At 28.0% G+C, this 16,203-nt stretch overlaps 1 protein-coding gene across 5 annotated transcripts; it reads right to left on the reverse strand.

The window, feature by feature from the left end:
• Nucleotides 1–1,268: 1,268 nt before the first annotated feature.
• LOC122525613 lies at nt 1,269–15,826 on the reverse strand. 5 transcript variants are annotated; one of them, XR_006305827.1, is made up of 5 exons: nt 14,810–14,970; nt 7,627–7,717; nt 6,752–6,923; nt 5,330–5,629; nt 1,269–1,345 (listed from the first exon to the last, which is right to left on the reverse strand). XR_006305827.1 is itself a non-coding variant. In XM_043648538.1 (5 exons), the coding sequence occupies exons 4-5, from the start codon at nt 6,834–6,836 to the stop codon at nt 5,484–5,486; spliced, it is 231 nt and encodes a 76-aa protein (XP_043504473.1). In that variant the 5' UTR covers nt 6,837–6,923; nt 7,627–7,717; nt 14,810–14,887; nt 15,339–15,826; the 3' UTR covers nt 4,543–5,483. The 5 variants fall into 5 exon arrangements, 3 of the variants coding, with proteins under 3 accessions (XP_043504473.1, XP_043504474.1, XP_043504472.1); XR_006305826.1 differs by lacking the exon at nt 1,269–1,345 and adding an exon at nt 3,772–4,356; XM_043648538.1 differs by lacking the exon at nt 1,269–1,345 and adding an exon at nt 15,339–15,826 and having other exon boundaries at nt 4,543–5,629; nt 14,810–14,887.
• Nucleotides 15,827–16,203: the final 377 nt, after the last annotated feature.

Below are 16,203 nucleotides of genomic sequence, written 5' to 3' on the forward strand. Positions count from 1 at the left end.
ATGTATGTATGTACAAGTTGATAATTAATATAAGAAAAAGAAACAGAAAAAGGAAAAAAAAAGGAATATAAGAAGGAGAGAATAATAAAAACGCGTCTCTACGTAAGATTTCATTTACGAATGTGTGTGTGAAAATACATGCACGTGTTGATTTTAGTCTTCCCCTGTTTACGTGAATAATCCGTTGAATTTCTTTACTGCGATCGATATTGAAAAATGTAAATTATTATTCGTGGATATATAGAGAATATTTCTTAATGAGATTAAAGTAATATTTGGAAGGATATTTTATAAAAGTAATTAAAGACGGGGAAATATAAAAAAAAAAAAAACAAGAAAAAGAAAAAAAGTACCAATTACATCCATCTTAAAAATGTTCTTTCTCTTCCTACATAGACACATACAAAAAAAAAAACATTATCTATAAAAATATACGCAAATTATTATTAAATATTGATATAGATAGTAATTAGAACATTCGATCTTTTTCATTGTTACATTTGAGATATTTGTATTAAAAATTATTGAGATCGCTGGATTAATACAACGAGGTGGTGGTTGTGCTTTTGATGATGATGATGATGATGATGATGATGATGATGATGATGATGATGATGATGATTGTTACGTTCAGAACTGAAAATTAATTAAAAAGAATTAAAATAGGCAGTACGTTTTTTCTTCTTTCATTTAATTAGATATGATTATAATTATTTATTTAATATCATTTGATTAAATTGTGGGTTTGGCCTTTTTTTTCTTAATTTGAACAAAAAATACGAAGAGTTCCTCTTGGGTGTGAATAATTATCGAGCGTGTAAAGATCGGTACTAATTTTTAATAAATTAAGCTCTGTATTTAAATATTATTAAAAATAGATACGAAAATTATCGTTTATCATTTGCGTATTATAATGTGCGTCAAAGTAATTAATTATTATTATTATTATTATTATTATTATTATTATTATTATTATTATTATCAATTATTCTTAAACGATGATGATTTAAGATTTAAATGAATAATCTGTATAAATCTGTGTACAAAAACTTGTATCATAGAAAGAAAAAAAGAAAATTAATATGGCTCTATATGTATATACAGAATTGAATCATGTATATATACATACTTACCTTCAAAGAAAAAAAAAAAAGAAAGAAAAAAAAAATAACTTAAACAAAAAAAACAGGATATGCCGTTTTCAATTTACTCATCCGGGTAAAGTAGAAACGTCATTCCATAATCCATCATCCTTATTTAGATTTATAAAAACATACCATCGAGTTTAATTCCGTTGAAAAGGATTCTTTCATATAAAGGATGTTTCATTTTTCTTCATTTGACCCTGTCAAATTGTATTAGCATATTTGAAAAAAGCATTCATTTTATTAAAACTCCCTGTATATGTGTATGATAAAATACAGGGTGGTCCATATAAATTGTTACAAAATAATTATTGATGTTGATTTATTGATATTACAACAAAATATATATATAAATATTTCAATATATAAAATAGTGTATTACTTTATATGGATCAACCCTTACCCCCACTTCCCGTATACACATACACATAGATAAAAAAGAAAGATTGATAAATTATATCTATCTATTAGCAGATAATTTTTCAGTACTTTATTCGTTATAAATGCATCAAGAGAAATGATCTATCATAATATTTTATACATAGAACAATCTTTCAAGAGTTGGTCATTGCAATAATAATAATAGTATTAGTAGTAGTAGTAGTAGTAGTAGTAGTAGTAGTAGTAGTAATAATAATAATAGTAGTAGTAGTTGTAGACGTTGCAATATCGAACTGCATAACCCGAAATTGGTAATTTCTTACCCTGTGACGTGTACAACGATATCGATGAATTTGTTTTTAAAAAGGAAAGAACATTTCTTATTTTTCTTTTTTTCTTTGTCTTCTTAACTATGCGATTGGACATTTTCTTACTGTGTCATTGTTTTTTAAGTACGTTTTTCTTTGTATTTTCTTTTTGTAAAAGGAATATCTTAACAGTACATATGACACACATACATATGTATTATATAATACATATTACAGAAGTAAAATAGAATAGTAGCAGAATCTTTCCCTTTGTTGGCACCGATTCATTGACCACAATCGTTCTCTCGAGAAAAGTCCTTGACATAGTATTATAACAAGCTTTTAATCAGGATCAGCATAGATTTGATCAATTCTTTTCTTTTTTTTCTTTTTGTGATCGGAATTTCGAATTAACCACTGAACCTTTTTAAATCAAATATTTCATTTGCAATACGATATGTTATAATATTATTAACATCTATATAATATTATTAGATTTCATTTATCAGATATTATTTCATGTTCATTAATTTATTATTTTATCATTATATTGATCATAAATTTATTCATTAGAATATTTATTTGTTTAAAACAATACGTTAAATCAATTATCAAATTAATTAAATTGAACGATTGTGATAATGATCGATCGTTTTTATATCGAATCAGTATTATTACGTATATATTATAATATTCGTTAAAAAATATTTTATATTCGGTTGTAAAACAACACAAGGAAACAGTTTCTGCTACCGTGCGACAAAATGTCGACGATCGAATAAATCGCAAATTCATTTTTCCTACGTCCATCCATAATTACAATGATTTTTCGTAATATTTTTTGGTTTTTTTTTTTTTGGGTTTCTTTTCTGCCTTTTGTCTTTTTTTTTTCATGTCTAAGGAACAATTTCGATATAACTATTCTCTCGTATTAAATATGTAAACTATCTAATGCTAAATACCCGTTCTTCTTTATTTTTTTATTTTTATTTATTTATTCTTTTTTTTTTTTAATAATTCTAAGTTCGTCCTATATGATTAATCGATCAATCAATTATTATTATTATTATTAATAATAATAATAATAAGGTTTTATGAATACGTACGAATGTATAATGTACTTATTAGTATAATGTATGCATTACATGGTATATCATACATATTTTTTTTTTTTTTTTACATATACATACGCTAGAGTTTTTGGTCAAAATTTTCTTACAATCAGTACGTGCGTTTATGTCGCATTTTTTTGTTTGTTTAAATATATATAGTTGTTTGTTATTTTTTACTGTTTTAAAGAGAAGACAATATTTGAGAGAGAGAGAGAGAGAGAAAGAGATGAAAGATGAGGATGATGCATCGTTAAAAGTTTCGATATTATTATCGTTTATGTTAAGCTAAATCTTACTAATTAATATTTATTTTATATTATTATTATTAATAATAATAATCCGATTGCGAGTTTATTGTTCGTCAAATAAATTTTTAATTGGAAAAATTTGATTTTAGGAAAAGTATGCTTTATGTTTAATACTTTTGTTACATTACCATTTAAAAATAATTATTTTCAACAAAGCAATCGATGCAATATTGTAAATTATTTTAGAGGTAAAAGTGTAATCAATGATTTTTGGCTTAATATATAAACGATATTATTTTTATATACACGTGCGTGCATTTTAATTAATAAAAATTCGAAAATTTAATAAAGAAATTAAACGAAGAGGAACAAAACGAACTTTCGAATCAATTTATCGTTGTTGTTGTTGTTGTTGTTGTTGTTCTCATATTTATTCGCATTCTCTTTTCGAAATTCTCCAATCTCGTAACGTTTTAATTTATTTAATTAATTAATCAATTAATTGATTAATTAAACTGTTCGTCATCTCTCTCTCTCTCTCTCTCTACATTGTTCTGTTTCCTCGTTTTTATTTTATTGTTTATGTATCTGTATATTTTTTATTTTCATTTTCTTCGTTCTTGTTTTTTATTTTTTTAAATTTATGATTTTTCTACATTGAGAACACTTTGATCAAAGACTTTCATTAAATATCTTTTCTTTTTTTCTGTTTTTTTTTTTTCTTATCGGAAGGTACGTGGATAATCGTTTGGAAGAATTTTTCTATGACGATTTAATCGTCATACTTTTTATTTCTTTTTATTCTTCGCGTGCGTATTATTTTTTATTTTTTTATTATTTTTTTTTTTATTATAAACATAGTTTAAATTTAGATTAAAACGATCGTGTCCTTAAAATACGAGGATGGGTGGTTGAAAAGTGGGTTTTGTGCCTATTACGATGGGGAGGAAAAGAAAGAAAGAAAAAAAAAAGAAGAAAATAAAGAAAACTCGTTTATATTTTTCTAAAAATAAAAGTAAGTTCAATCGAAACGATTGTTACTACGTTTTAGAAACTTGTGGGTAACACTACCACCCAACAGCAGCTGCAGCAGCCAATGGTATACGTCGTACAATTTTGTCTTACTTGAGAAACGTAAAATTCGGATTTATCTTCTATCTTGCTGGAAAAATAGAAAAATAGAAAAATAAAAAGGGTGACGTGAAGGTGGTGTGGGAGAAAAAAAAATAAAACAGGAAAATAGTAGGAGATATATAAAATGCGCGCAGGCTTGAACTATGAAGAAGAAGAATAAGAAAAAGATTTGCATGCGCATCACGATCGAGTTAAAAAAAAAATGCAATGCAGCCCTCTCTTTGGTGCATCTCGGTGATTTATGATCAACCAAAATCTCATTTTGTAAGGTCTTATTCTAGTTTATCTTACACGATGGGACGTTATTTTCTTCCCTTTTAAGAGATTTTTCTTTACAAAGATATCTACATTTCTTTTCTTATTTTTCTTTGTCATTTTCTTTCTTTTTTTCTCTCTTTTTTTTATCCTCTCAAGCAAACTCGTCCCAATTTCTTTACAACGAGTTTTTTATGCGTTTTTCCATTTTTTTTTTTTTTTGTGCTTTTGGAAATATTAGAATTCTTTTTAGCGATCAAATTCTCATCTCAATAATTTTACGCGACAAAATTGTACTCTTTTCGTATTAAATAAATAAGACAAATAATCATTCCTCGTTGGCAAAGTTTCAAATTTGCGAGATCAAATTTTCTAATAAATGATCAACTTCCTTTTAGATTGTTCTGGGTAATTTAACGAATTTATCGAAAAAAAAGCAAATTGTTTCTACCACACATATTATAGGCTGCTAACAAACTTTTCAACCCATCCATCCATTTTTATCCGTCCATTTTATTTAACGAATAAAATATTAATAACAAAACAAATTGTATTCAAACTATTTTTCATATTCGAAGACTTAAAAGTAAATATAACTACATTTATATAAATATATCGAGAAAAAAGTATTTCCAGATAATTCCTCGTACAATAATCTTTGTCATAAATGTTGAGAGAAAAAAATAAAAAAATAAAAAAATAAAAAGAATAGAAAAAAAAAATAAGAATGAAACACAGTTACTCACTTCGAAAGGATCATCGATCGATGTGACATTCCACTTAGACGGTGATGTAATAAGCTCGTGGCTTGTCCTTTGAGATTGTGGGGCTAAAGTAAACCCTAGGGGTTGTTGGTGTGAAGGTTGAACAATTCGCCCAAGCGGGCGGGGGTAACGTATGTCAGGAGGAATAGTAACCTTCGTGACGTTTACGACACTTTTCACGTGCTATATAGCAAAGTGCTATCGTTATCAATACTGCTATCGCTATTCCCATACCGATACTGATCCATATGATCTCTTCGTTAATTCCACTGTAACCTTTACCTGAAAATTATTATTAACAATTGTTTCATTTCGTTTCATTTAGTTTCACGTTTCGTTTCATTTAGTTTCATTTAGTTTCACGTTTCGTTTCATTTAGTTTCACGTTTCGTTTATTTTAATATAAAAAAATTAAAAAAGTATATATTATATCGACTAAATATTATATTTATAATAACGAAAAAAGTTGTGTAGATACGTATTAAAAAAGAGATTTTTTATTTATCGTATAGCGTGTTATAATATACGCCTGAATTTTGATCCAATCTTTGATACACGTTGCTAGTACACGCAAGTGTATCAACAGTTGCATACATTCAGGCGCTGTTAAAATTGATATTCCTATAGGAACGATGTAAATCGATGATGCAACCAAGAAAAGATGCTTTTTCAAACTAAAGTAACGCGATATATGTAAAATGAAAATTCTATGCATGAATTTTTATCTATATACGTATTTATATCGGAATGCGTATATACGAGATGGAAATATTTTATTTTCGAGATCTATTTAAAAAAGAAGAGATTGAATGGGAAGATTGAAGAAGATTTTTTTCCTTCCTTTCAATTACCTTTATAGCAAATTTGAAATTTATAGGATATTAAAATAGAATATTATTTGATAACTGTAAAGCGACATTTTTTCTCGGATTCGATATTTCTTTATAATTCATATTTTATTTCTTAAATATTGATCGAGTTCCTTTCGAAAAATAAAATTTGCCTTCGCACGGAATATCTCATGAATATTTCTTTTCGATTTCGTGCATTAAATTAAACCGTAAATAGGAATTATTTTGTACAAATGAAATTTGATATTTCGCTACTTTCTCTTATTTCGAAAATTTGTTGAAAATTATTTGATTTATATATATATTTGATAATAGTAAATTGACGTAAATAATCGTGTCATTAAATACGATAGAACGATAATCTTCGTACTTCGAAAGTGCATTTAAACGAGTCAAGAATAAATTCTTTGTAATTTATTAGAAAAAGAGATAAATAGAGTAAGTGTGTGTGTGTGCGAGAGAGAAAGAGAGTGAGAGAAAACATAGAAAAAGAAAACAAGAAGCAACATTTCCCTTTCTCCTCGATTTCATCCTCCATATAGGATATCTATACCTAATGCCTTGATATCCACACCATTACCATTGTAATGGGAACTATAAATCCCAACTTTGCCAGCAACACGTCCACCGACCGGCATCTTCTGTCTTTCTGTCCTTTTTTTTTCCTTTTCTTTTCTTTTTCCTCTTTCCTTCCTTCCTTCCTTCCTTAACTTCACGTTTGTCACCTAATAAGGATTAAGAAAGAACAAGAAAAATACAATCATTTCATTCTGAGACATTCCAATTAAATGGCTGGGATTCATTTCTTGGACGATTGTAAATGAAATATAAGAAGAAAATGAAGAAGAAGAAGAAAAAGGAGAACAAAAATTAATTAATTCGTCGCAAACGGGATTATTTTTATTTATTTTCAATTGAATAATAATTAAACGCGATTTATTTTTCTCCTTTTAATTATTTCGGTAATTTTCTTGTAACAGTTTGGGGTCTACTGTGCGAAAATGATCACCCAATAGAAATGGTTTTTACGATTTAATTAATTTCTCTGATTTAAACAAATGTCAAGAGTGGATATAAAAGAAAATGAGAAGAAAATGTGCAAAAGAATGTGTAAGAACGTGCGAGTTTTCTTTTTAAATTGTCTACTACGTTGTGTGCTTTGAAATATTCGGTACTTAAGTATAAAAGCTTTTAGGAAGATTATTTTGTCTTCGAGTTAGCTGGGAAGAGTGTTATCAAAACGGTAAATCGAAGAAATAAGCTGTTGTTATACGTAATTACGGAAAAATGATTTTCATTTATCCAGTTAAGTGTTTCAACGTTGAACATTAGTTGTGAATCATAAATTTTCATTTATGGAAAGTTTTCTAATCGTTTTATAAGAAAAAAGAAAAAGGAAAGAAAAAGGAAAGAAAAAGAGTTTCTTACCTCGAAGTCTGACTAAGTTGGTACGTCACGTGCATCTCCTTCCTTATGCACGTCCGAAGTACATTTTCTTCATAAACTCGATCAAATCGAACTGAAACATCGTCAAAAGTTACCTTCAGTCCAAATAAAATCGATATTTTCTATAAAATAAACTTTAACATTTACAAAATCAATTAAATATTTTATCCGATTATTTAATATCAAACGTAACATGACAGATTTATTAATTGACAAATTTATTTCTTGTCGGGAAAATTAATTTTTTCTATAGCAACCGTGTTTATGCAATTTTTATATAAATATTTTTTGAAAAAGAAAAATACGATGAACATTTAAAATAATAATTTAAATAATATATATTCACACACACACACACACACACACACACACAATATAAAAATATACAAGAATTTAATACAACATAATATTATACACAGACTATATTATTTTGAAATAACGCCTGAATGTATGCAATCCGTGGAAATACGTGCACGTTGGTGCGGTTGCATATATTCAGGGATTCTATAAATTGATATTTTACATACACAAAAGCCGATTTAAATCGATTGGTACGAATGAGGTGGATTATTTCCAAACAAAAAATAACAAACAAAAGAAATGACACTGATTTCAATATCCTTTAGACTAGTTTGTAGAAATTCTATAAAGTAAGTTTATTGATATTCTATCGAGAGAAATGCATTTGCATTGGGGTTAACGTGAATTAATGGAAATTTTAAACAAAAGGATACGAAGCTTTACAAGAGATTTCTCATACTATTGTTGGCAACTGGATTAACAATAAATAACTTTAAGCATAAAGTATGCACACATATATATATATAATATGTTCTGCGTGGAAAATGTGGGAAGTTGTGCATAAATATTAAAGCCGATAGAAATGAATTCGATACACGTTTATAGTAAATGTATATTATAAATTTTAAAACATTAATATATGATCATTACGAAAATACAAAAAATTAATCTTATTAATTTTAAATAATTTTCTAATCGAAATATATATAAATTTCTCTTTTAAAACTATTGAATAACTTTTATAGAAAATGTTCGTAGAAAAAATGAAAGATCTAATCTTTTAAGTTGAACCATGTAATAACGCGTTGTCACGGATTGGAAAATTGTTTTTAACTAAGTTAAAAGTAATTTTCTTTTATCTAATATCAAGGATAAAATATTTGTTAATAAATGATTAAATTCGATCGTTTCTTAGAGAACAGTATAGTTGTTAAAATTTCAGGAATTTTACCGCAAAGAAGAGTCTGTATACTCGTATACGTATACACGTATACACATGTATGGTACGTGGTTTACCGAATCTCATGAGATTTACGAGATCCACGAAGACGATCTATCTGTCTTTTAAAATTGTATCCTTGTCGTATCTTTATATAAGCCTCTGATTCAATTTTATATCCTATCCGACGTGATATCTTAAATTTTCTTCCCTCCTTCCACCCTCCTTCCCCCCTCCACCCTCCACCACTTTTCTTAATCCTTTATAAGATGGAATCAATTTTCCAGAGAAATACAATTTTTCAAGATTTAAATTCAAATATATTTTCCTACAGAGATAATTCGTTCAATTTGTTATTAATATTTCATACGATATTATATGAATTTTTTTCTCCCCCGCGGATGTAATTATTCTTTAACGAGGAGGATGAATTTATTCAACGCTTATTAAAAGTAGAAATTAATTGGAGAAAAAATAAGAAGAAACAAAAATAATTCGTGCTTTCGTTTAAGAAAATCGGGTCTCTTCAAAGTTTAAATTCGAATAAATTACGAATCCTCGATTATATAATTGGCAATTAAAAAGAATATATATATATATATATATATATATATATATATATATATATACATTAATAATATTCGTAGAATAACATAAAAGGGAGAAAAAAGAAACACACGAAATGTTAATTAAATCGTAGGATTATACAAAAGAAAGTTTTATTCCATTTAATATAATAGAAACAAGTCGAATAATAATTTCCATTTTATATTTCGATGTCAAAAGAAAAAACTTATTATTCGTAATATTTCTTATTAGTTGGAAGAAATTTATTTTGTTTTTCAATTAAAAGAAAAAGAAGAAGAAGAAAAAAAGAAAAATATAAAAGAATTATCTTTTGAATGCAAAAGTATTTCCCCCCTTTTTTGTAAAATTTATACTCCTACTTCTATTTCTTGAGGTATACTCTTAAAGGTTCTTTCAAAAAGTGTATTCTATGTTTTTCTTGCTCTTACAAGTTGCAAGAGGTTCGACTTGACGTTTGCCACAAGGATAAATCTCCTGACGTAAGCTTTACTTATCTTTTTCTTTCATCTCATCCTTTCCTCTTTTTTTTTCTTTTTTATTTTCTTTTTTCACTCTTTTACTCATTCTTTATCTCAGGAGAATCTTATGGTTAACTTTCCTTTCTGACATCCATAGCCAAAGGGTGATGATACAAGACACAGTTCTCAGTAGTTCTCAGGATTTGACTCTTTACTAATACTTATTTACATACTTTTAATCTTTTGATGTTGCTTTGTGAAATGCTTTTCGTTTAGGAATAATGAATGAATGTCTTTTGATAAGTGAATGCAACAAGTTACTTACGTTTCAACTCTCACATACAAATATACATATATATATGTGTATATATGTGTGTGTCTTGAAATAACATTGTAGTGTATGGTATAATATAATATATATTTTAATAATTATTTAATTGTTAATATAATATTTTAATAATTATTATATTATTAATAAAATATTTTTATAATTTATTATATTATTAATAAAATATTTTAATAATTATTATATTATTAATAAAATATTTTAATAATTATTATATTATTAATATAATATATAATATTTTAATAATTATTTAATTATTATATAATATTTTAATATAATATTTTAATTTAACATATATGATTAATATAATATTTTAATAATTATGCATATATGATTAATATTACGCATAAATACGTATATACAGGTATGATGGTTTCATCAAAATATTCATATACGTAGAAACATTGAAATATTTGTAGATAAAGTATTAAATGTAGTAGTAGTAGTAGTAGTATTTTTAGGATAATCCACTTTGTTTGTCCTTTTTCACAATTACATAGAATACTACTATTGTCCGTTTTATTGGTCCATTTGTTGTCAGATCAAAAGTTATTGTTATCTTTTGTATGTTTTCTTCTCTATTTTCGAGGGTTTCTTTTTTTTCTTTAAACCACGAGTGTTAAGTATTATCCAACCTTTTTATTTTTGCACTCATTCGGATACTTTCCTTCATCGACGTGTCCTCCAAAGAAACTAGAATCTAGTGAGAAGTATATATATATATATGTCTCTGATCTTTTCAGTTGAGATTACTTTTCTTACTTTGTTCTTTTTCTTTTTCTTCTTTTACTTCTTCTTTTTCTTCTTTTTCTTCTTCTTCTATCTTCTGGTTTGTTTTTTTGACAGTCCAATCGACTTTTTCCATGGCCTGAGAAAAAATTTATACACGGGTTGATGATTGATAAGAAAGTTTTTTCTTTTTTAAACAATTTCGATACGTTTATAAATCATTTTCTATCTAAAATACATAATACGTTTATAAATTTTATTGATCAACGTGTGTATAATATATTGGGTCGAGGACGAAAACTTGTTCGCATTTGAATGCAAAAATGACGCAAAGTTTCTTTTTTCTTCTTCATATTTTCTATTGAACTTTCTTCAAGTGATATTCAAAAAAAAAAAAGAAAATATCAAAAGAATATAGTATCATAATGTAACAAACTTTAATATATATGATAATTTGTATATTATTATATTATATTATCGGTGCACTTAGTATGAAACTTTGTTAGTTTTTCAATACTATAATAGTATTAGTAATATAAAAATTTATGTACACATGTATATAAATATAATATTATATAATTTATTACGTACTTGTATGCACATCTATTATATTAAATATAAATATAATTTATATTAAATATAAATATTATATATTAAATATATTTATATATATAATAAATATATATATATAATAAATATATAATATAATAAAATATAAATATTTATATATATATAATATATTATATATAGAAATATATTATTATTATATATTAAATATAAATTTGTCGATATTATATATTATTAAAGAAAAAAGAAAATATAAATAATAAAAAAGAAATAATTATTATATATTATTAAAGAAAAAGATTATTTTTAAAAACGAACAATTTCTTATGAAAAGAAAATCTAACGTTTGCTATCAAGCATTAATTTTAATTAAAAAAGTAAGGAAAAAGTTTTCCTGTAGTCACCCACACGTGTGGTATACAAAAATATCATTTTAATTTGAAGATAATTTAAAGAAAGTTTTGAAAGAATGATATTTATGGTTCTTAAGTTATAAATCTCGTTAATGGGAAGAGGAGGGAGGCAACACATACAACTTCTTTTTACTTAACTATTTTTCTTAGATTTTGTTTCTTTTCTTTTTTTCCTTGTAGAACTCGTTCGTTATCTACATCCGGTGCATTCTTGGCTTCCATTTCAGAAAATTTCCTTTTCGTCCCTCGAGCTTTTAAGCTCGACCTCGGACAATTCGGTCGGTTGGTCGGTGGGGTGGGTAGGTGGGGGGGGGTGGGGTGGGGTGGTATAGTTAATTTATAGAAATACTTTAATAGACCATTCTATTCGCTTATATATAAAACATTCATGAAACATTCATTAAAGTTTCCCATTAATCAATAACATGGGGTATTTAATATATATAGAAATATATAATATAATATATAGAATATCTTTTTTTAATAATTTTTATTCACAATTAAACGAAGATAGATATATCTAACTGATATTAATTTTTGTTTAATTATATTTGAAATTTTAATTAAAACAATAAAATATAACTTGATACTTGATTAAATATCCCATCGAATTAAATTAAAATTAACTTTATAATCGTAATTATAAAATAGCTACATATCATCTACGATTTCGTACGTTTTATATTCATATGCTATGCATCAGATGCATTTAAATGCATATTTAACGTATATATCATTGTATGAAGAATATTTCAACCGAACTAATTATATTCTTCAAATATTTTTTGGACAAATTATAAAAGCTTCTCTATCTCTCTCTTTACGAGTGCTAACGAATATGCTTTTGTATATATATACATATATATATCTATACATACAATATGCATTTAAATGCACTTATATATACCAATTCCTATACACAAGATCTGTATCGAAATATAAAACGTACAACACGTGTATTATACAAATAGCATAATCTACATGTATGTGTACTAATATATGCATATGTAACACATATACACACATACGTTTATACAATTATATATACGTGTATTAATATATGCAGCATGCTTTACATAGACACACGTGAACACATACAATTTACATATACATACACACAGAGAGATGAGTTTGAATCGTTTTATTTCGTATGAAGGATACCGAGCTTTCTAGTAGAAGTTTAAAGGGGAATTTTGGGGAGTTGTGGGGGGTTTGTGGGGGGTTTGTGGGGGGTTTTTGGGGGAAGAATTTTACGACTTGGCACGTGAGACAATTCTGAACCGTATTCGTCGGCCTTCCGCAACGATCCGAGCAATTAGTGATATTACATGGAACGCAATTGGCCTTGGTTATAATAATATTCGGCGTATGGCATGCCCCAATTAAAAATTTTTTATATAAAATATAATAGGTATCGTGTTATAAACGATTATTATTATCTGCATTAGTTATTTTCTGTTATATATATATAATAAAATAATATATTTACAATATCTACATTTAAAACAAAATAAATTTGCGTATTTTCCATACGATTAATATTTCAGAATAATCCAAAAATCGAATGAATTTACTTTCGTTACAAGTTACGATAAATATTAATCAACAAAAATTATTATTAATTATAGAAATGTCTATAGAATACAATATTGCATTACGTTTATTCAAAACATTTTGTTGAAATAATGCAAAAAAAGAAAAAAAGAAATATTTAAACTGTGCGATGCACGAGACACCCAGTATAATTCGTAATTGGTTTAAGTGAACGTCGACCGTTATTATTAAATATTCATCCACAAATGACTTTCCCTTTTCTTCGATAAAATCGATAAATTTTCGAATCTTCGATAAAAGGAATTTTCGAAAAATTGTCCTACGTATTGTAACGTGACCACGCCCTTTTATAGCGTTTCCCTTTTCAACCAACCAGAGACGCTAGTAATTCGTCCTTTCTCTCTCTCTCTCTCTCGCTCTCATTACGTTTTCCCTCGCAAGAGATGCAACCACGTGGACAGTGAAACAAGACAAGAGAGAGATAGATAGATAGATATAGTAAAACGGTGAATATGCATCTCGATAAAATTGAAAAAATAAAAACAAAGCGAATACTTTCGAAAATAAATCATTTTCGAAAACGATCGGTATCGGTTGCTAGAAATAATCGATAAAAAATAATAAAAAATAAAATCTAGCATAGTTATACATCATTTTTCCTAATTCGAATTCGTTTCAAAAACCACGAGAATTAGTCAAAGTTTAACTTGGGGTAAGTTAAGTAAGTTTTTCTTACCCCCCCAAACGAAGCGGTTGTACGTATTTGTGTACGTCTATACGTGTGTTGGTTCCGTAACCGGCAATGGATAACTGGTGCAGGAAATTTGCCGGAAATGCGATTAGGATACCATTTAAATAGGAGATAATCCATGAACGAATACATTAGTATTTTCCTATTTTTATTTTTTCTTCTTTTCATCATCTATTTATTTCATTTTGTTGTTGTTCAGATATTATTTTATTTCAATGAATTATCGATCAATATTCATTTGTATATATCGTTAATAATATCGTATAATCGTAATTTGTTTTTCTTTTTTTATTTTTTTATTTATTATAGAACAAAATAAGAAAAAGATCGTGTGATTAATTCGTGATGATTGATTATTCGCGTCAATGATAAATTTATTTTTAAACGGGTATCTTCTCTTCTTTCTATCCCATATATGTTTCCTCGTATTTCAAAGTAGTACGAATCTTATTTCGGCCAGACGCCAAAGCAAGTAGAATATATGTGGAATATGTCAGACAACATTTAAGTAGATCGTACCTTGTTTTGGTCCGTCGTAGGATTGTGAAGTCGACACCGTTGTTGTGTGTGTGTGTCTGTGTGTTCCCACCACCCCCACTGTGACAAATGAAACGAAATAAATAAAATAAAATAAAAGAAAAAGAAAATATACAGGGGAGGACAAAGATAAAAAACAACAATAACAACAAAAAAGAAAGAAAGAAGATAGAAAAGGGGTAGGAGGGGGAGGAGGAGGTAAATGAAAAATTGTCGAGTATAATGATACAAACAAATGATGAAAATTTGTGAAGTATGATGGAGGGGGTGGGGGGTTAAAGGAAGGGAAGGAAAAAGAAAACGAATGACAGTGTTGAAACAAAATGAGTGAGTGAATACACGTAAAGAAAGAAAGAAAGCCAAGGAAAAAATAATAAAAATAATAATCGAACGCACACTGGTTAATACAATAATTAATTTGATATTTAAAAGAGAAAAATAATATATATATATATATATATTAAATTAGACGATCGGTTTTTCAGTGATTTCTCGTATGTTGCCACGTTACCGTTAACCTAATCACGACTAGGTAGAGTAGAGAGCGCGTTGAGAGGGTGGCTGTCGAGCGACTGCCATAGGGAGCAAAACTATGGAGCTACGAGGTACCGTGGGTTCGAGATGGTGGAGGGGTGAATCGACGGGATAGCAGTGCGAGTGAGAGAGAGAGAGAGAGAAGAGGTGGTTGGTTGAGAGGGATGGTAAAGAAAGGAGAAAGGAAAGTAGATAGTACGTTTGTATGTAACTTGTAGAGGATATACTATTGAGGTTGAAAAACGTAAAATAGAGAAATGGGAAAACGTGATGAGAGAAGAGAGAAGAAAATAAAAGAAAAGAAAAGTAGTAAAAGACGAGGAAATGTCAGACACAGATAGAGAAAATAAAATGAAATGGAAAATAGTAATGGGGATCAAATGGGAGGAGGAGGAGGAGAGGGGGGGCAATATCGGAAAAGTATTTGAATCGAATAGAGAGAAAAGGAAAAATATGACGAGCAAAGGGACAACACTGGGGTGAGAGAAGAATCTTTGGAAAATATTCGAAGATGGCGCGAGCGTATGGGAGTTCAAAATTTGAGGACAGGTATGCGCATGCGCGTGTGTGCGCGATACGTGTGCGCATGCGCGCGTGGTTTTGCGCGAGGGGTGGAAGAGCGTGGGAGAGAAAGGGAAAGGGTGTAGGAGAGGGGAGAGAGTATTATTGATGGGGGGGGGATTTGAGGATTGGAATTTTGGTGGGGATAAAGGTATATGTCTATTGAGCGGGGATTGAACCGGGACTTGATGGTGGTGGTAGGGGGGGTGGCACGGGAAGGGATGGCGCGAATGGTTGCGCGTAGGGTTTGGGTTGCCTGTTATTCCGACGTGGAGCGCCGC

This window comes from Polistes fuscatus, unplaced genomic scaffold (genome assembly GCF_010416935.1).
Source record: "Polistes fuscatus isolate 324 unplaced genomic scaffold, CU_Pfus_HIC Scaffold9, whole genome shotgun sequence".
Classification (NCBI taxonomy): Eukaryota; Metazoa; Arthropoda; class Insecta; order Hymenoptera; family Vespidae; genus Polistes; species Polistes fuscatus.